The sequence below is a fragment of the Gadus macrocephalus genome, chromosome 3, assembly GCF_031168955.1.
Source record: "Gadus macrocephalus chromosome 3, ASM3116895v1".
Classification (NCBI taxonomy): Eukaryota; Metazoa; Chordata; class Actinopteri; order Gadiformes; family Gadidae; genus Gadus; species Gadus macrocephalus.
The window spans coordinates 20,221,326-20,241,302 of record NC_082384.1 but is presented as its reverse complement, the minus strand read 5'-3'; the positions used below and the strand labels follow the sequence as shown (position 1 = coordinate 20,241,302).

The window sequence follows — 19,977 nt, the reverse complement described above, 5'->3', positions numbered from 1 at the left end:
TGAAAGAGCTACAGACTGTATAAAATATAAACTAGAAACTGATATTAATATGAAGAAGACTGTATACAATACAGGAGATAACCATTAAATAAAAAATAAAAACATGTCACAGTCGTTTTAAGATACGAGCTAGTTGATGCGTTACACTTTATGACTTCAATTCCTGAAAGTATTGCGCGGTGCCAGCCATCACCACCAGGGGGCTCCAGAGGACTGAGCTTCAGGAAGATGTCGCTCTGCATTGTGGGATACATCAACATGGCGACCTTGTGTAAGGTTGTGAGATCCTCGCGGAATAAAACTATTTTAACATGGTTAAGGCCCAGAGTCCTGCAACCTACCGAAAACACCTGCTACAGCACCGAACAGCTGGGTGGGTCGGACGGAGAAAAGAGCGATGAACCAGCTGCCAGTAAACCAAAAAGCGGTTTCGCTGCGGCGTTTGAGCAGCACACGGACATCCAGCAGAGAGACCAACCCGGCTCCAGCAGGACCAGCTGGACGAGAGATGAGTCTTCCTTCGCCTCGCTGCTCCGGCATTCTCCGCTCATCCAGATGGGTCCAGCCAAGGACAAGGTCGTTGTGGGCAGAATTTTCCATGTCGTGAAGGACGACCTGTACATTGACTTCGGGGGCAAGTTCCACTGCGTGTGCAAGCGCCCAGCGCAGGACCCGGAGCGGTACCTGCGGGGGTCCAGAGTCCGACTGAGGCTGCAGGACCTGGAGCTCACATCGCGGTTCTTAGGGGCCGCGACTGACACCACGCTGCTGGAGGCCGACGCTGTTCTGCTGGGACTGATGGACGGGAAGGAGACCAAGTCCAAATAAACTGTAGCCGAGATGGTTCTAGGGGTCGTGGCGGTGGACTCCTAATCAGCTGAGATTATGTGTATTGGAGGTCTGAACAAAGTAGTGGATGTTGTTGCATTAAAGTATTTTTTATGTTGCATCTGTTTGTTTTGATTGCTTCAAAGAGGGGCCTAAGTTATTTATCCGACCCATGGATGGAAGATGTCATGCGTTCACAAACTTCATTAACTCAAGAGAATTTAAGATCTTAGTTCGCTTTATTAATATTTAAGGTATAGTAAACTATATCTAAATTTGTCCTGTTGAAATTCATTGGATTATAACATATAATCTATTGGCAGCTACTCCCAAAAGTCTACATTATTTAATTTATTTGTTTATTACAGTTTAATACTATTCTATCAGTAGCTCCTAAACAGTTCCAAATGTTTTCATGCAGGATTAAAATAGTAATTACTGCATTGTTAAATAACTGCATTTTTTTCCGATGGTCTTGTCTACTTGATAGTAATGAATGTATCAGTTCTGTCAGACAGGCAGTATGTGCAGTGTTTATATCTTTCATACATCCAGTAATAGTTAGGTCATGCTTTGAATAGTCTTCTTTGGTCTAGCGGGGCTGTCATCCTATGACACAATCCCTGTCGTGAAGACACTGTTATCCACACATTGTGATGTAGAGCCACGGGAGACACAACAAATCAGATGGTATCAGCCAATCAGATCTCATGTGTTCAGTGAAGAGACATGGTACACATGTTATATAGGAATGTAATATTAGATAGAGAAGACTAGTGAAGTTAAATAAGGAACATGTATGAGTGAAGTGACATGAGGAACATGTAACATTGGAATTTTATAGAGAACAGCTGCATCATTAGCTCTAATTTAGCTGCATTTTTAGCTCAATTTTTAAAGGTCCCATGGAATGAATGTCAGTTTATGAGGTTTTCTAACCTTACTATGAGTTCCCCTAGCCTGCCTATGGTCCCCCAGTGGCTAGAAATGACGTTAGGTGTAGAACGAGCACTATCCTGCTCCGCCATGGAAGATTGAACGCTCAGATGCTTTGATTTCGAATTTGGCCCCATATGTCGTCATAAGTGGCCAAGTTACCTCCCCTTTCTCTGCCTTGCCCGCCCAGAGAATTTGGCCTGCCAATGAGCTACGACCGAGCAAGCGCCACGTGTCTGTGTGTGTGAATACAAACACTAACTTAAGTGTTGTTCACTTCTTTGTTATTTGGATAACCGTTCTGCTGTTGGTGTCATGGCGCATAACACGTCGGGTTCTCTGACGTCTCTGGTATTTCCACAACCAGACTCGTAGTGGGGGTTATCTCAGCCATGGTTGAGAAGGAATTGGGAGTAAGGAACTTTGTCTTTGACTCCCTAAAGTACATGAACTGCAACATGGAGGAGAAAGGGATTGCCCGCGATTGTCTCCCGCCGGAGCCCCGCTGCTGAGGCGGTGGTGCCTCTGCAGCGGGCAGGGGGGGTTCCGGCGGTAGGTAGACAATCGTGGGCATCAATCCCTTTCTCCTCCAAGTCGCGGTTCAGTCTACTTCAGATTGATGTGGAAATTCTATTATATCTCAGCCATGGCTGACAAGGAACTGGGAGAAAGGAACTTTGGCTTTGACTCCCTGTAGGAGAAAGGGATTGTTGACCGGAAGGCCCGCGATTGTTGACCCCGATGCCCCGCTGCCGGCGGGAGACTATCGTGGTCAACAATTAAGAAAATATAAAAATAAAAGCATCCATAAAGTAGCATGCCATGGGACCTTTAACCTTGATTCATTAGCCAGCCACTAATTGGCCAGACAAGTCTCGCAACCTCATGTTTAATTTCCGGCCGCTCCCATCAAAAATATAAGGTACGAAATAGGCCGACCAATCATAATACCATTTATCTAACCTGAGGCTGGAAAATAGGATATCGGTACGGGAGTGCCGGTGGCAACCATAGAAGGTCCGCCGCAGATGTGAGACGGTGGGTTGAGTACCAATATCAGAAACTGAACGGTATATTTTAACTAAAAGAACAGACTGCCCATAGAGCTAATGTTGAGAAGAAATTTGTTTTTTCGTCGCTCGACGCACACTGCTCAGTGCTTGGTCGGCGCCCGTTGGTGATGCCCTTTGAAAATCGAAAATGAACGGAGAAGTTCCAGACTAATTGCAATTTGCAATTCGGAGAAGCAAGGCCTTGTAGGAATATGCACCTTGAAGCAGCTTCTGCTGATGCTTCTTGCTATATAGGCTACAGTATACAATTGAATGCACAATATCATGAGTATAATGTAGGCTAATGGTCAAAGGTTTTAGGTTGTTGCTAGGGCCCAAATAATAAACTGGTTGGCCTTCATTATTTGAATTGCATTTAGACCTATTCTGTCGACTCCTCTCGTAACCACAAGTTCCTCGAACCATCTCTGTGTGTTCCTAAAGCTTACACCAGGGGGAGCCCGTGGTCTATAGCGCACAGCTGTTTGAATACTTTGTTTTTATTGTTTCTAGTTATGTAAAACTAACACGATATGAGGAAACAACCGAAGGTGTGTGTTTGAAGGGAAATAGGTGCCAATAGGTCCGCTTCAAGAACAACGTTTGACAACATGTCAGAACCGTGCGGGTGAATTCCATTCCCTGCTGTATTTCAGGGAGCCTCCTCCCTGTTTAAACAAACGCATACCAGCGGTCTGGGAGCCACGGAATCATGCTCTGACTCATTAAGGCTTCCCTGACACACCCATCCAGATCAACAGCTTGTCCGTCAGATCAACTCCCAGCCAGATCAACAGTCACTCAGTCAGCTAGCCAGTAGGCTAAGTCAGGCAGTCAGACAGACAGCCATTCGGGTAAATTCTTGGTGAGTCATCAGAGCATTCCAGAGCGGCGGTCCACACATGCAAATACAGGAGCACAAAAACACCCCTTCAATCTGTTAACCCTGAAATGTGTTAAGCCTGTGTAGACTGTTAACTCAGCCAAATTAGTAATAATAACGTACGATGATAATATTGCTGATAGAAGTGCGGGTCAGTGGATTTTGTGTTGAAGTGATCGAGTTAGAGGGTAGGTCTGTTGGTAATAAAATAAGCAAGTCAAGCTGCATCCAATCAGGGCGGAGTAAACTGGAACATTTCACAACACCCCCTGAGGGGGAAGCGTCCTCTACCACTCCCCCCGATGAAACAAACCATCTACACACCCACCCACACACCCTCTCTCACTGGTCTACTTCGCTACCACCCACACCTCAACGCACAAACAAACGTTTCTAACACACACCTCCACATAGACTAATACATCGCTGCTTGAAAACGACAATATTCCCAGACAAAAGTTTACTTATTTCATGCTAATTGTAATGGTCATCTCTCCAAGGAGAATCCTATCTGCTGTGTTGAAGGACAGACGCACCGACAAACAAGCAGAGAGACAGAGGGCCCTATCTTGCATCCGGCGCAATTGATTTAATCACTGGCGCATGTGTCGTTGCTAGTAGTTTATGAATTTTAGTGCATATTAGGAACACAAGTCGATACCGATAATGCATACAATGCTGATAAGAAACGATGTTTATAATGTATTGTGTATATCATTAAATAGAACCACAGTTACCGCATATCATATGTTATATCATATAGGCTACGTTTTCTTTGCCGAAATCTATTTCAGGACTCAGTATTTCTGAAGTTGTGGAAGAAAACCTTATTCCATGTGTGAATTAGGCCATATTATTTGGCCATAAACTGAGTCATTTGAAGTTTGAAATTCATGGGCATCTGTCTCATCGGAGACTGCAGACGCGCTGTCCAAATATCAACTCGTCAGATTCAAATGCGCTCATGGCTCTTAAAGGGGATGGGAGCTGGCACTCTCATTGTTTTTTTCCTATTATATTCCTCTGTATACAGGATGAATTTTCATTTTTTATTTTAATGTATGTCATTAAGGCTCATTAAGCTCTCTCATTTTGCCGAAATTTGACCCCCTATGATTTTGAAATATTTCTCAAATTCCATTAGACTTTCAAATCTCATCATAGCATGCCCTCATGATGGAGTTCGTCTCAATCTGACCTTTAAGCTCTGGACTTTTTTTTTATTCCCATCAATCTTTTAGATAGAGCTTAGTTTTGTTAGGTTAACTACAGGTTAGTTATGCTTGTGTAACTACCAGTTAGTGCACTGACAAGTAATCATAAAAACTGGTTAATTAGTGTAACTGAAGGTTTGTGTTATTACATGTTACATGGGGAGAAACCAAACCCTCAGCAGGCTGGCGGTATCTCTATACAAGAGCTGACATGGCCCCAAACATCCTGGCACACAGACAGTCAGACAAGTATAGGTCAGACAGGTTAGGGGTCAGACAGGTAGGGGTCAGACAGGTTAGGGGTCAGACAGGTAGGGGTCAGACAGGTAGGGGCCAGACAGGTTAGGGGCCAGACAGGTAGGGGTCAGACAGGTAGGAGTCAGACAGGTAGGGGTCAGACAGGTTAGGGGCCAGACAGATAGGAGTCAGACAGGTTAGGGGCAAGACAGGTTAGGGGCCAGACAGATAGGAGTCAGACAGGTTAGGGGCAAGACAGGTAGGGGCCAGACAGGTAGGAGTCAGACAGGTAGGAGTCAGACAGGTTAGGGGCAAGACTGGTTAGGGGCCAGACAGGTAGGGGTCAGACAGGTAGGGGTCAGACAGGTTAGGGGCCAGACAGGTAGGGGCCAGACAGGTAGGGGTCAGACAGGTAGGAGTCAGACAGGTTAGGAGTCAGACAGGTAGGGGTCAGACAGGTTAGGGGTCAGACAGGTAGGGGCCAGACAGGTAGGGGTCAGACAGGTAGGAGTCAGACAGATAGGAGTCAGACAGGTTAGGGGCAAGACAGGTAGGGGCCAGACAGGTAGGAGTCAGACAGGTAGGAGTCAGACAGGTAGGGGTCAGACAGGTTAGGGGTCAGACAGGTAGGGGTCAGACAGGTAGGAGTCAGACAGGTAGGGGTCAGACAGGTAAGGGGTCAGACAGGTAGGGGTCAGACAGGTAGGAGTCAGACAGGTAGGGGTCAGACAGGTAAGGGGTCAGACAGGTAGGAGTCAGACAGGTAGGGGTCAGACAGGTAAGGGGTCAGACAGGTAGGGGTCAGACAGGTAGGGGGTCAGACAGGTAAGGGGTCAGACAGGTAGGAATAGGTAGGATGAATCTCAGCTGAAGGCCTCTGGTGCTGGGTTAAGTCGTTGAGTGAAGCTGAGACCAACCTGCTGTTTTCAACCTGAAAACTATTAACAGAGCCCCCTGCTGCTTAGGAGACCACAACATGAACAACATGAGCAGCATCTGTGGCCATGAAGTAGTCCCAGACCGTTTACAACACAGTGAATACCGCCCACAACAGAGGCAGGCCGTGGGCCCAGCCCAGACCGGATCGTCTCAGCTCCGGGCACATTCTGACTCCTAGGACTCAGGAATAGTTGAACTTTGTCCTCGTAGAGGATAGGTAACCTCCTAATCTATTAACTACCTTCCACAACGCCTCAACAAGTTGGCTGTTTTTCTAGTGTGGCAGGGTTGATAATGTTTCCACTGGTAATTGTGCCAGATATGTCTACGTTTATATTGGTGTCACGTCACTTTAAAACATTTACGCAAGATCCTATAGGGAATGACGCACCGTACGTACATGGCGCGTTCCAACCTAACGTGCCCAAGCAAGAGTTTGTTTATTGAGACACTTTATTTACAGGGCGCATATCATATTCAGAAATAAAAATAAATAAATAAATGAATTAATCTGTTTCACAAGTTTATAATTCTGCCAATGTAAATTTACCCCGAGGTATAGACATAGACAAATAGGTATTTTGCAATTGAAGTTACACTATCTTTTCTATGGACATTGTAGGCTATGCTACAAGCACTTACCGGGCTGTGTGTCTGTCACATAATTATTTGTGGGTAGAGTTCCACTTTAACTTAACTCAGCAAGAGTGTTGCTGAATATATGTGGAAAAGAATAGTAGAACCAAGTGAACTGAGAATTTGCGTCTGTGGTAATTCATGAAATGCAACGCAAGATCACATCTGTAACAATAGCATCATGTCTATGAAAACCCTTTCGGTGCAATATTGTTCTGTTTATGGGTCGACACAGCTTAAACGCTTTGTTATCAAAGAGTTAACGAACTTTAAATATACAATAGTTTATGAATTTTAAATATTTTGTTATCTTATATGTATCTTACGTGCTTACGCGTTACGTCTAAAAACAGAGCATATATCGGCCTATCTACTGATCCGTCGCGCCTGAGTTAAGCACCTGGGGTCTCATTTATAAAACTGTGCGTGGGATCGTTACTAAAAGGGTACGTACGCCCAAAAGCCAACTTTTGCGTGCGCCAAAAAATATTCAAACTTATAAAACCCTGCGTACGCACACCGTACGCAATCTTTGCTTTATAAATCACAGAGTGCCTACAAGTGTGCGCAGCTGAATCAGCTTCACGTTCCGCCCTGTACACGCCCCTTTTTAACCATGAATGGTCAATGCAAATGTCCTCATGAATGCGATCTGCATATAAAACAGACTCGGATGCAAGTATAATATCTTGTCGGAAACAATTGCAGAAGTACTGAGAAAAGCAAAAAAGCGAAATTTCACGGAGGTTGAAGTGGAGACACTTGTGGGTGAGAAAAGTAGTTTTGTTCGGCGGTCACGGGATTGGGATTGCCAACAACAAAAAGCAGAGTGAGTGGCAACATGTTGCGTCAGCAGTGAACTCTGTCAGTAGCACGGAGCGCACAGTCCCAGAATTAAAAAAGTGGTCTTACATGAAGGTAGGTATGTCAATTACCAATAAAACGTTATGGTCCCTAAAGACCCTCTCCCTCCGAATCCTGCCATTTGCATGGTCCGCCAGAAGTGCCATATGGTGCAGCATTACCACGGCGCTCACCTCTATTAACAGGGTTACGGTAATAAGACTGACCGAGAACACCTTGGATAATCCGTTTGTAATCACCCACGTAAAATGTTCTTGAACATAACCCCTTTTTCATGCCTGATTTATCATGAAAAGCATCAAGAGTAACGGACAACGATTGTGATGTGTGGCTAGTTTTCCACACTTGGGATTTAATTGACATTTGATTATGTGTTTACAGTGTCACATAAAAATATTATGTTGACACATGGACAGATGCTTTATTCCATGCAGTCGCGCCGTCAGTGGACAGTATGGAGTGACGGGATTATAGAGATTTTTTTTTTATTTCCATTCCAAAGAGATGTTTCTGGAGTTATAACTGAGAAATAACAGTTGACTTAAATTATTCTGATTATAGATTTAAACGCATGATACGGGTTGAAATTAAATGTATGAAGGGCGATGATAAAACATAATGTTCTTCTCACTCTACAATTCTTCTGTCTGACTTCAGTTCCCCACCACACCATCTGTGTCGCCAATTCTCCTTTTCCTCCAAACCATGCGTACGCATGGGTCAGAGTTTGCTTAGGGCTGCGCACATTCTCCCCGTCAAGTTGGTTTTTTATAGATCACAACCTTGGCGTGGAAAGTCACGCACGCCAATTTTTGCCCCGTTTTGTGCGTACGCAACGGTTATAAACGAGACCCCTGAAGGCTACGTTCGCATCAGGCAAGTTTCGGTTGGTTAAACATATTCTGAACAGTCCTGTTCAAATATTGTTAAATATAAATATTATAAATATTCAGAATTAATGCTCAAGGTATTTCGGGAGATCAAACATTTACTGTATTGGCAGCAAAATACTATAAAACATCAGTTTTGTTTATATCTTGTAGCGGGCCAGTGGGTGTGGGGTTTCCACGCCACCAAGTCAAATGATACACACACACCGAGAGCAGTTCAATAAGGTGGTTTATTCAAAATAGACGAATAAATGTCACCAGGGTGGGGAAAAGGGTAATCCAGAGTCCGTAGTCCAGGGGTCGTCACCGGGAGGGTTCTCACGCAAAGCGGTCGGTACACAAATAATCTGTCAATGTTCAGGTTTCCTGCACTCTTTGGCCACACACAGTTCGCAGAGGCTCACGCAGAGGCACTCCATAGTAGGCTTCCCTCCATGTGGTTGCATGCTCCCTTTTATCCCCAAGCACTCCTGCCTAATGCACCTCAGGCTTGCATCGTTAAGGGAGGCAGTCCCTGTAAAGCTTGGGGGTGGAGCCAGCATGCTGCCACATACCTCCCCTCAATCACCACCCCTCCCTGGCGTCTGCCACAATCTATTTAAGTGAGCATATGACATAAGGTACATACACAATTGAGCTGAACGTTTGACTCTGAACACCTTTCTACAAGTCTCACTGTTCTCTTAACAGAGAGTATCTAGCGCGCACAGTGCTAATCCGATGAACCGGTGTGGAGATGAGCCGGGTGGGCAGGAGATGAACCGGGTGCCGTTGAACTGGATGGAGATGGCCCAGGTAGAGATGAACCGCCTGGGGTGGAGAGGAGCCAGGCGGGTCGGAGATGACCCGAGTGGGGTGGACGGGAACCAGGAGGGCCGGACACCAGAGCATCAAGACGGTCTCACACAGGACGTCATGTCGTAGTGAAACACCGCACATGCACACGCATGAATAACGATCGCTGATAGCGTGCATCGAGAAAAACCACGGTAGACATTAAGGTAATGTTTTATTCTGTTTTTTATTATCTATTGTTGTGTATTATGTTTTATTAGGTCACATGAAGTGAATCTGCTGGTTAATATTCCTGGCATAGATAACATAGTGGACACGCAGCATCGCAAACAACAAAATAAATGAAATCTTTGGTTTGTAAACACGAAGACAGTGAAGCTGGAGTAATACTTGGACTGTTGGAACGCCTCCCTTAGACCATGGCAATGTTCAACCACTGCAGGAGAGGAGGGAGACACACACACGCACACACACACACACACACACACACACACACACACACACACACACACACACACACACACACACACACACACACACACACACACACACACACACACACACACATATACAACCACACATCCATATTCAACCAAACACACACGAACACACACACACACACACATACAGATACACATACACAACGAGAGAGCAAGAGGGAGATAATTAGTTTAGTTTGGCTGTCATTGACAACATGAATTGAATTGAATTGTTGTGTCATCCACAGACTCCCGAACCCCAGAACAGAACCATGGAGGTGTTAGTAAGTCTGAAAACGTTCAACTAGGTTATATAATGTTGTAGGAGGTTCTAAAGATTCTGGAGGGTTCTCAATATTGTAGGAGGCTCTAAAAGGTTCTAGGAGGTTGGAGGAAGCTTTAGCCGATTCCAATAGGTTCTAGGAGGTAATGTTGTGTTCTAGGGGTTATAAAGGCACTAGTGGTGGTAACAGAACAGGCCTCACCTGGTCAAGGGTGACCTCCACAGTACCGCTGTCTTCTGGATCCAGCTTCTTGAAGATCCCTGAGGGTCACAGATTCTCCATTAGAACCACATATACACATACTACTAGTTCTATCATCGTATCTTTGGGGCAGACTCAGCAGACTTACTAAACATCATCTCCAGGCGCATCAAACAGGCCACAAAGTTATCAAAGTCCATCGTCATGTCCGGCTCAGCGTAGCGGCACACCAGCATCTGGTAGATGGCGTTGTTCAGGGTGAAACCTGAACACACACACACACACACACACACACACACACACACACACACACACACACACACACACACACACACACACACACACACACACACACACACACACACACACACACACACACACACAACATGTTCAGGATAAACATACACACACACACACACACACACACACACACACACACACACACACACACACACACACACACACACACACACACACACACACACACACACACACACACACACACACACACACACACACACACCATGTTCAGGATAAACACACACACACACACACACACACACACACACACACACACACACACACACACACACACAATACACACTTTATGTGAACGGGGAAATCCGGACTAACACACACTTTATATTCATGGTTCATGTCCAGCATGTCAGGGACAACATAAGATCTCAACCACTCAAGGTCATGACATGGAATTAGGTGTCCATGTTGAGCTCACCTGCAGATTTTAGAGCGCCACGCATCTCTGGTGTGCTCATCGTCCCTGAGTTATCACCGTCATTCTGCTTGTAGATCGTCTGCAGACAGAGACAATAGTAATATATACAGATAACCCTAGCAGACAGTACTAATCCACACAGATAACCCTAGCAGACAGTACTAATCCACACAGATAACCCTATAACCCTACAGACAATCCTACCAGACAATACCAGACAGTAGATAACCCTACCAGACAGTAGCAATCTATACAGATAGCCCTACCAGTCAGTACTAATCTACATAGGTAACCCTGCCAGCCAATACTCATTTACAAAAACAACCATACCAGAAAGTACTAATCTACAGATAACCCTGCCAGACAGTCCTAATCTACACAAATCACCAGACAATAGAAATTAGAAAGTATACAATAACACAGATAACACTACCGTGCGTCAGTTTCAGACAACTTTATTTGATATTACATTTATTATAGTATATATGTATGTTGGGATTTGACTTACCAGATATTTCTGAACTTTTTTCCACAGAGTTGCAAACTCTCCAAGACCCAGCTTTCCGTTTCCACTCTCCTGGTCTGGAGTTAATACCACAACCTAGTAATACTGATATATAATACTTCAACATTGTACTAATGATATATAATGCAACATCATAGTGCCAGAGGCTGACCCTGACCTTGCAGGGTCAGGGTCAGCATGGTTAGGAGGAGGGTTAGCGTCGGGGTCAGGGTTATGGTTAGGGTCAGGGTGAGGGTCAGGGTTAGGGCCGTGGTTAGGGTGAGGGTTATGTCAGGGTCAGAGTTAGGGTTATGTCCAGGGCTCGGGTTATGTTAGGGTTAGGTTCAGGAATAGGGTAAGGGTAAGGGTTGGCGTTAACAAGAAGGATACGTCCAATAGGTTGACCATGACCCTGCAGGTTTCGCAGCAGAAGCCATCAGTTTTTATGTCGGTTCCTGTAAATAAAAATAAAAGCAGTTGAACTCTATTATGTCATTATCATATTAAGAGAATTTTTTTTTAAAAAATAAGGAAAGCATAAACACTTACGTTTGGAAACGATCTTATTCAAAATGGTTCTCAACTCCGCATAAGAGATTTCCATATCCTAAAAAACACCAAAAGTTGTGTGATTGGTTTTTTAAGAATGGATAAAAAACATGAAATTCAAGTCTTCCCTCTGTATTTCGACGATAAAAACGAAAACATTAAGAGTTCAAGAGGAAGTAACAGGAACAGGTGAGTCCTTTCTCTTCTAGGACAGTGTCATATTCTCAAGAAACTTACATCTCCAGCGAGCTTGGTGAACAGACCTCTGAAACCAGCATCCACATCCTCGTCAGAAACCTCCTCCTGCACAGAGAAAAGGCCTTAAGAGCACCAACTAAAAGATCCGACACGCATCTAAAACATCGAGAGCAACATGTAGAACAGCATCTAAGACATCTAGAACGTCTAGAACGTGTAGAGCAACATATACAACCACATCTAGAGCAACACATGCAACAAAGTCCAGAAAAACATCTTCTGGAACATCTAGTGCAGCATTCAGAGTAACACATAGAGGTGTTACTCTTTGTGTGGAGATGTTTTGTATTGGTACTTACATCTTCAAGCTCAGCTTCGACAGGATCATCACACGGTCTGAGACACACACAGAGTCATATTAAAGGGTAAAGTCAAACCCCACCGCCACACAACCACACTTTAATACACACAACATGAACACAACCACACCTACACACAAATAGACCCAACCATGCCTAGACCCACATAGAAACAACCATACATAGACACACATTGACACAACAATATCTAGACACACATAGACACAAACACACTGACACACATATACACGACCATACCTAGACACACAATCACAAATACACACAACCACATTTACACAACCAAAGCTCCACAATCATTGCATGTATACACTGACAAATGTATGAACCCTTATAAACCTTTATAAACCCTTATACACACTTACACACTTTTATAAACCCTTATAACCCTTTTTAAAACATTTGTAACCCCTTTATAACCTTTATAAACCCTTATAACCATGTATAAACCCTTTGTAAAACCTTTATAAGCCCTGTGTAACCTTATAAACCCTTTATAAGCCTTGTGTAAGCCTTATAAGCCCTCTGTAAAGCGTTATAAGCCCTTTGTATGCCTTATAAACCCTCTGAAGACAGTTATAAGCCCTAAGTATGCCTTATAAGACCTCAGTAGAGCAATATAAGCCCTGTGTAAGCCTTATAAGCCCTTAGTAGAGCGTTATAAGCCCTGAGTATGCCTTATAAGACCTCAGTAGACCTTACATTGTCTGGGACTGTTTCTCCGAGAAGACGCGGATGCAGAAGTCTCCGTTGAGGTGGGCTTCGTAGGTGGAAGGCACCACCAGGTACTCCCCGGGGGGCAGCTTGAAGCGCGTGCTGACCTCACGCAGGTTAATGAAGGTCTCGGAGCGGGCCTTCTGGGCGTGGCTCAGGAAGAAGTTCTTATCGAGGTGCACCTGCGTCTGCCCGTGGAACTGGAGGGAAACACACACACACACACACACACACACGCACGCACGCACGCACACACACACACACACACACACACACGCACACGCACACGCACACGCACACACGCACAAACACCAGCTGTTAGTATGAGCTTAGTCCTGCTAGCAGTACCACTGGTGTACTGGTAGAGCACTACTGAAGTGCTAGGTTTCCTGTTTGGAATGTTTTCTAGGAGTTGTGTCAGACTTGACCTTCCACTTGCGTTGTGTTCTGGGAGACAGTTCTCACCTGTTCGGGGAGCTGCGGAGAAAAACAAAAACAAGGAGATTCAAGATGAAGACAGTAGCACAAAACCGCAGGACAAGCAAAAGCTAACATTTGAAAAGCAGTTAGCATTTAACACTTAGTATCTGAGGAAACCGCTTTGAGATGATAGGCAACCTTAAAGGGGACACCTAGATCTGTGCTGGATAGATCAGTCTACCAGCCTACCCAGTTGACTGAAGTAAACGTTGCTCATCTATCCAGCAGAGACTTAGGTGGACACAGTGATGTCATATGGGGCAGATTTTCGAAACAGCTTGTAAGGCTAATCACACTCACACCTGGTGGAATAATATGTCCCCTTTAAGATTAGGATAGCAAGGTTGCACTCTGACCCTGTGAATAATCGGAGCACTCTGAACACTCCATTCTTCGGTTTGGAGGCCGCGACCGTCCTCTGTGTATCGCAACTAATGGCGGGTCCCGACCCATAGTTTAGGCACCTCTAGGTTTAAGTGGCTAACCTTAGTAGCTAGCATTGGTTTTTGTAATAGACATTGTATTATATTGACGAGATCATCTTATCACATGATTCTCTTCTTGTTGTTTGTTTAAATCAATATGGATAACGGTCATTAACAACAATGCCTGATGGCATGTGGCAGATATTGGAAAACAAACTTTGAACCTTTGGCTGAGAGCTGGCTTGGCAGTTCCTTCCTCAAAAACATGAGTGTGTTCTTTCAAAGATCAAAGACACTTCCTCAAAGACATGAGGAGTGCGTTCCTTAAAACTGCCTTAAAACAAAATGAACGATTCAAGGTTTGGAGTTTAATATACATATACCTTGTATATGTATTCTAATTAGTATACAACAGGTTTACAGTATACTATAGTTAGTATATAATACAGATACAATTGCATATATAGACCACGTTTGCTGTGTACTGTACAAAGTATAGACTTTATATAAATATTTATTTATATACATAAAGATATATATATATATATATATACCTCGTATATGGCGAAGCCTATGGTGTGCATGTCTTCCCCAGACTTCCTCATCTTCCTACGGTTCTTCTGGATCAGCCCCAGCACCACACTGCAGCCCTCCTCTCCGTCCTCGGGGTCGTCATCCTCCTCATTCAGCTTGATCACAAACTGGGGGTTTGTCCAGAAGGTGTCTGGAACCCACAACATCACCTCAGTCACAATGGCAACCATCAGAATCAATTCAGTCACCACGGCAACCACCAGCATCGTCTTAGTCCCCATGGTAACAACCGGCATCATGTGAGTCCCCATGGTAAGCACCAGCATCCTCTCAGTCCCCATGGTAACCACCAGCATTATCTCAGTCACCACAGTAACTACCAGCATCATCTCAGTCTCCATGGTAACCACCAGCATTATCTCAGTCACCACAGTAACTAGCAGCATCATCTCAGTCCCCATGGTAACCACCAGCATCATCAAGTGGTGTTAGTACTGCCCAGTAGTAGTGCAGCCTAGGTTGTAGCATTAGGAGCCGTAGTAGTTATGTAAGTACAATATAGTATCGTATTGTAGTCTTGTTAGTATCACCGTTGTAACAATGGTGTAGCAATAGTATTACAGTATTAGTAGTACTGTAGAAGTATTCTAGTAGGCCACATAGGTTGTTGGTGATTGTAGTACCAGTGTTAGGTGGTATTGTAGCATTACTATGAGTAGTTCTGTGGTGGTATTGCAGTAAGCTTACAGGGGTTGTTGCGGCAGCCGCCTGCTGTGGACCCTTTCCTCCAGGTTCCGTCGAACTTCCCGACACTCCAGTGTTTGATGGAGTCGTCCAGGATGGTGTCTGGGGTCAGGGTGCAGATCTCGATACGAGAGTAGTGTCTCATGAACTCAGTGAAGGACATCCTGGAACACAGGGCAGTGGTTCACATGGCAAAAAACTATTAGAAACCACTTTTGGAAATCCCTTTGGAGCTCACTTAACAACTCACTTAGATCTCTCTTTAGTGATCGGACTAGAACACACTTTAGTAAATACACTAGAACTCACAATAGAACTTGCTTAAGTACTAAAACTAGAGCTCACTTTAGAACTTGCTTAAGTACTAACACTAGAACTAACTTTAGAACCTGCTTAAGTACTAACACTAGAACTAACTTTAGAACTCACTTTAGTAAATACACTAGAACTCACTTTAGAACTTGCTTAAGTACTACCACTAGAACTCACTTTGGTAATCACACTAGAACTCTCTTTATTTGTTATTTGTTTATTTATATATATATATATATTTCATTCTATTTTAATTTTATTTTAAAATACCACTGTGTCTCATGCTGTGCTATACAAATAAATGTGACTTTGACTTTGACTTTAGTAATCAGACTAGAACTCACTTCAGTATTCACACTAGAACTAAATTTTGTAAACACACTAGAACTCAATTTAGAACTCGCTTTAGTAATAATACTAGAACACCATTTAGTGATCACACTAGAAATCACTTTAGAAATCAATTTAGAAATCCCTAACATCTCATTTTAGGAATCACTTAAGAAATCCCTTTATACAGTTCTGTATAACTCCCTTTAGAAATAGCTTGGGAACCCTTTAGAAATCCCCATTTCCCAATCAGTTAAGAATTATTATATTATTACATGACTCTTACATATTTAACCTCCATGACTCATTTATATTTAACCTGATAACCTCCATGACTCTTATATATTTAACCTCAATGACTCTTATATATTTAACCTCCATGACTCTTATATATTTAACCTCCATGACTCTTATATATTTAACCTCAATGACTCTTATATATTTAACCTCCATGACTCTTATATATTTAACCTCAATGACTCTTATATATTTAACCTCAATGACTCTTATATATTTAACCTCCATGACTCTTATATATTTAATCTCCATGGCTCTTACTTATTTAACCTTCATGACTCTTATATATTTAACCTCCATGACTCTTATATATTTAACCTCCATGACTCTTATTTATTTAACCTCCATGACTCTTACAAATTTAACCTTCATGACTCTTACAAATTTAACCTTCATGACTCTTATTTATTTAACTCCATGACTCCTATATATTTAACCTCCATGACTCTTATATATTTAACCTCCATGAGTCTTATATATTTAACCTCCATGACTCTTATATATTTAACCTCCATGACTCTTATATATTTAACCTCAATGACTCTTATATATTTCATCCTCATGACTCACCAGAATTCTCCGTCCTCTGCATTGGCGTTGGGACATTCTCCCTCGACAGAGTTCCACTCTGATGACCTGGATTCAGCCAATCACATGCAGTCATCATTAGTACTAATGAATCATCCACCAATCAGAATCACTGCAGGCTGCCATGGTGAAAATAGCTTGCTATGAACTCCAGGGGTCGGGGTTAGGGGTCAGGGGTTAAAGGTTACTGTGAGGCACTGACCCGTCGCTCCAGGCCCCGGTCCACTCCACCTGACCCCAGGGGTTCCTCACCCGGATCAGCTTCTCCCGCCGACCGCGGTAGCCCACCTGGGAACACACACACACACACCTGTCCTGACCAGAACACACACCTGGGAAAAAACTGGCCTAACAGTCCCTATAGTCCTTATAGTCCTGACAGTCCCTATAGTCCCTATTGTCCTGACAGTCCCTATAGTCCCTATAGTCCTTATAGTCCTGACAGACCCTATAGTCCTGTCAGTCCCTATAGTCCCTATAGTCCCGACAGTCCATACAGTCCCTATAGTCCTTATAGTCCTGACAGACCCTATAGTCCTGTCAGTCCCGACAGTCCCTATAGTCCCGACAGTCCATACAGTCCCTATAGTCCTGTCAGTCCCTATAGTCCCTATAGTCCTGTCAGTCCCTATAGTCCCTATAGTCCTGTCAGTCCCTATAGTCCCGACAGTCCATACAGTCCCTATAGTCCTGTCAGTCCCTATAGTCCCTATAGTCCTGTCAGTCCCTATAGTCCCTATAGTCCTGACAGTCCCTATAGTCCTGACAGTCCATATAGTCCTTACAGTCCTGACAGTCCCTTTAGTCCTGACAGTCCCTATAGTCCTTACAGTCCTGACAGTCCCTATAGTCCTGACAGTCCCTATAGTCCTGACAGTCCTTATAGTCCTGACAGTCCTTATAGTCCTGACAGTCCTTATAGTCCTGTAGTCCCTATAGTCCTGTAGTCCCTATAGTCCTGACAGTCCTTATAGTCCTGACAGTCCTTATAGTCCTGTAGTCCCTATAGTCCTGTAGTCCCTATAGTCCTGACAGTCCTTATAGTCCTGTAGTCCCTATAGTCCTGACAGTCCTTATAGTCCTGTAGTCCCTATAGTCCTGACAGTCCTTATAGTCCTGTAGTCCCTATAGTCCTGACAGTCCTTATAGTCCTGTAGTCCCTATAGTCCTGACAGTCCCTATAGTCCTATAGTCCCTATAGTCCTGACAGTCCATATAGTCCTTACAGTCCTGACAGTCCTTATAGTCCTGTAGTCCCTATAGTCCTGACAGTCCTTATAGTCCTGACAGTCCTTATAGTCCTGTAGTCCCTATAGTCCTGACAGTCCTTGTAGTCCTGACAGTCCTTATAGTCCTGTAGTCCCTATAGTCCTGACAGTCCTTATAGTCCTGTAGTCCCTATAGTCCTGACAGTCCTTATAGTCCTGTAGTCCCTATAGTCCTGTAGTCCCTATAGTCCTGACCGTCCCTATAGTCCTGACAGTCCTTGTAGTCCTGTAGTCCCTATAGTCCTGTAGTCCCTATAGTCCTGACAGTCCTTATAGTCCTGACAGTCCTTATAGTCCTGTAGTCCCTATAGTCCTGTAGTCCCTATAGTCCTGACAGTCCTTATAGTCCTGTAGTCCCTATAGTCCTGACAGTCCTTGTAGTCCTGACAGTCCTTGTAGTCCTGACAGTCCTTGTAGTCCTGACAGTCCTTATAGTCCTGTAGTCCCTATAGTCCTGACAGTCCTTGTAGTCCTGACAGTCCTTGTAGTCCTGACAGTCCTTGTAGTCCTGACAGTCCTTGTAGTCCTGACAGTCCTTATAGTCCTGTAGTCCCTATAGTCCTGACAGTCCTTATAGTCCTGTAGTCCCTATAGTCCTGTAGTCCCTATAGTCCTGACAGTCCTTGTAGTCCTGACAGTCCTTGTAGTCCTGACAGTCCTTGTAGTCCTGACAGTCCTTATAGTCCTGACAGTCCTTATAGTCCTGTAGTCCCTATAGTCCTGACAGTCCTTATAGTCCTGTAGTCCCTATAGTCCTGACAGTCCTTATAGTCCTGTAGTCCCTATAGTCCTGACAGTCCTTATAGTCCTGTAGTCCCTATAGTCCTGACAGTCCCTATAGTCCTGACAGTCCTTATAGTCCTGTAGTCCCTATAGTCCTGACAGTCCTTATAGTCCTGTAGTCCCTATAGTCCTGACCGTCCTGACAGTCCTTGTAGTCCCGTAGTCCCTATAGTCCTGACAGTCCTTAAACCGGCAACCTTCAAAAATAGAAGAGGCAAGTATATTCAACGAAGTGCCGGTTTGGAGACGGTTCTGTGCCGTGCTGTGAGGAATAGCCTACTAGAAGGCCTTACTAGTCCTGGCAGTCCTTATAGTCCTGATAGTCCTCACAGTCCCTATAGGCCTTATAGCCCTGATAGTCCTGAACGTCCTGACCCTGGACTACTAGTTGAGACTGCTGTCCAGTGCTCTTCTCCTCACTGATGCGGAGGAGCCTAGATGACCCCTCTCCTCTCCTCAGTGACCTGCTGTATCCATGGTAACCCAGTGGAAGGGAAACCTCACCTCTACAGCGCCGGTCAGGGAGTAGGCGTGACCTTTGACCAGCTTCTGGCGCGTCACAGCCTCAGAGTCAGAAGCACTGGTGATCTGGTGAACACATGAAATATGTTACTTTGCCAATACTATGTACTGTTATGTATACAAGTGATCTAGTAAACATTTGAAGTATATAACTTTGCTAAAACTATGTCCTGTTATGTTTCCTAGTGATCTGCTGAACACTTGAAATATATTATGATACTAATGTATACTATGGACCTGGTGAAAACATGAAACACATATATATGCTAATACTATGTACTGTGGAACTAGGATAGTACTGGGGTACTAAGTTAGTAAGGTGGGATGTAGCACTAGTCTTCTAGATGTATAGTATGTGTAGCGTCTAGATCCATATT

General features: G+C 44.1%; 2 protein-coding genes across 3 annotated transcripts in view; one reads left to right on the top strand and one right to left on the bottom strand.

Moving 5' to 3' along the window:
- The first annotated feature begins 213 nt into the window (after nucleotides 1-213).
- mrps28 (mitochondrial ribosomal protein S28) lies at nucleotides 214-947 on the top strand. The gene has a single exon (XM_060047925.1). The coding sequence runs from the start codon at nucleotides 229-231 to the stop codon at nucleotides 826-828; it is 600 nt and encodes a 199-aa protein (XP_059903908.1). The 5' UTR covers nucleotides 214-228; the 3' UTR covers nucleotides 829-947.
- Nucleotides 948-9,481: 8,534 nt separating this feature from the next.
- Nucleotides 9,482-19,977, bottom strand: part of LOC132454515 (calpain-2 catalytic subunit-like) — a 14,589-nt gene continuing 4,093 nt past the window's right edge. The window contains exons 6-21 of one of the 2 annotated variants that reach the window (XM_060047921.1): nucleotides 19,583-19,666; nucleotides 17,230-17,315; nucleotides 17,010-17,075; nucleotides 15,504-15,664; nucleotides 14,777-14,946; nucleotides 13,783-13,794; nucleotides 13,306-13,517; nucleotides 12,586-12,622; nucleotides 12,266-12,331; nucleotides 12,029-12,086; nucleotides 11,870-11,934; nucleotides 11,483-11,551; nucleotides 10,975-11,053; nucleotides 10,387-10,503; nucleotides 10,239-10,297; nucleotides 9,482-9,710 (exon numbers count right to left, since the gene is read on the bottom strand). In XM_060047921.1, the coding sequence (XP_059903904.1) occupies nucleotides 9,687-9,710; nucleotides 10,239-10,297; nucleotides 10,387-10,503; nucleotides 10,975-11,053; nucleotides 11,483-11,551; nucleotides 11,870-11,934; nucleotides 12,029-12,086; nucleotides 12,266-12,331; nucleotides 12,586-12,622; nucleotides 13,306-13,517; nucleotides 13,783-13,794; nucleotides 14,777-14,946; nucleotides 15,504-15,664; nucleotides 17,010-17,075; nucleotides 17,230-17,315; nucleotides 19,583-19,666 (1,365 nt within the window). In that variant the 3' untranslated portion in view covers nucleotides 9,482-9,686. The other variant, XR_009524945.1, reaches the window with a different exon arrangement.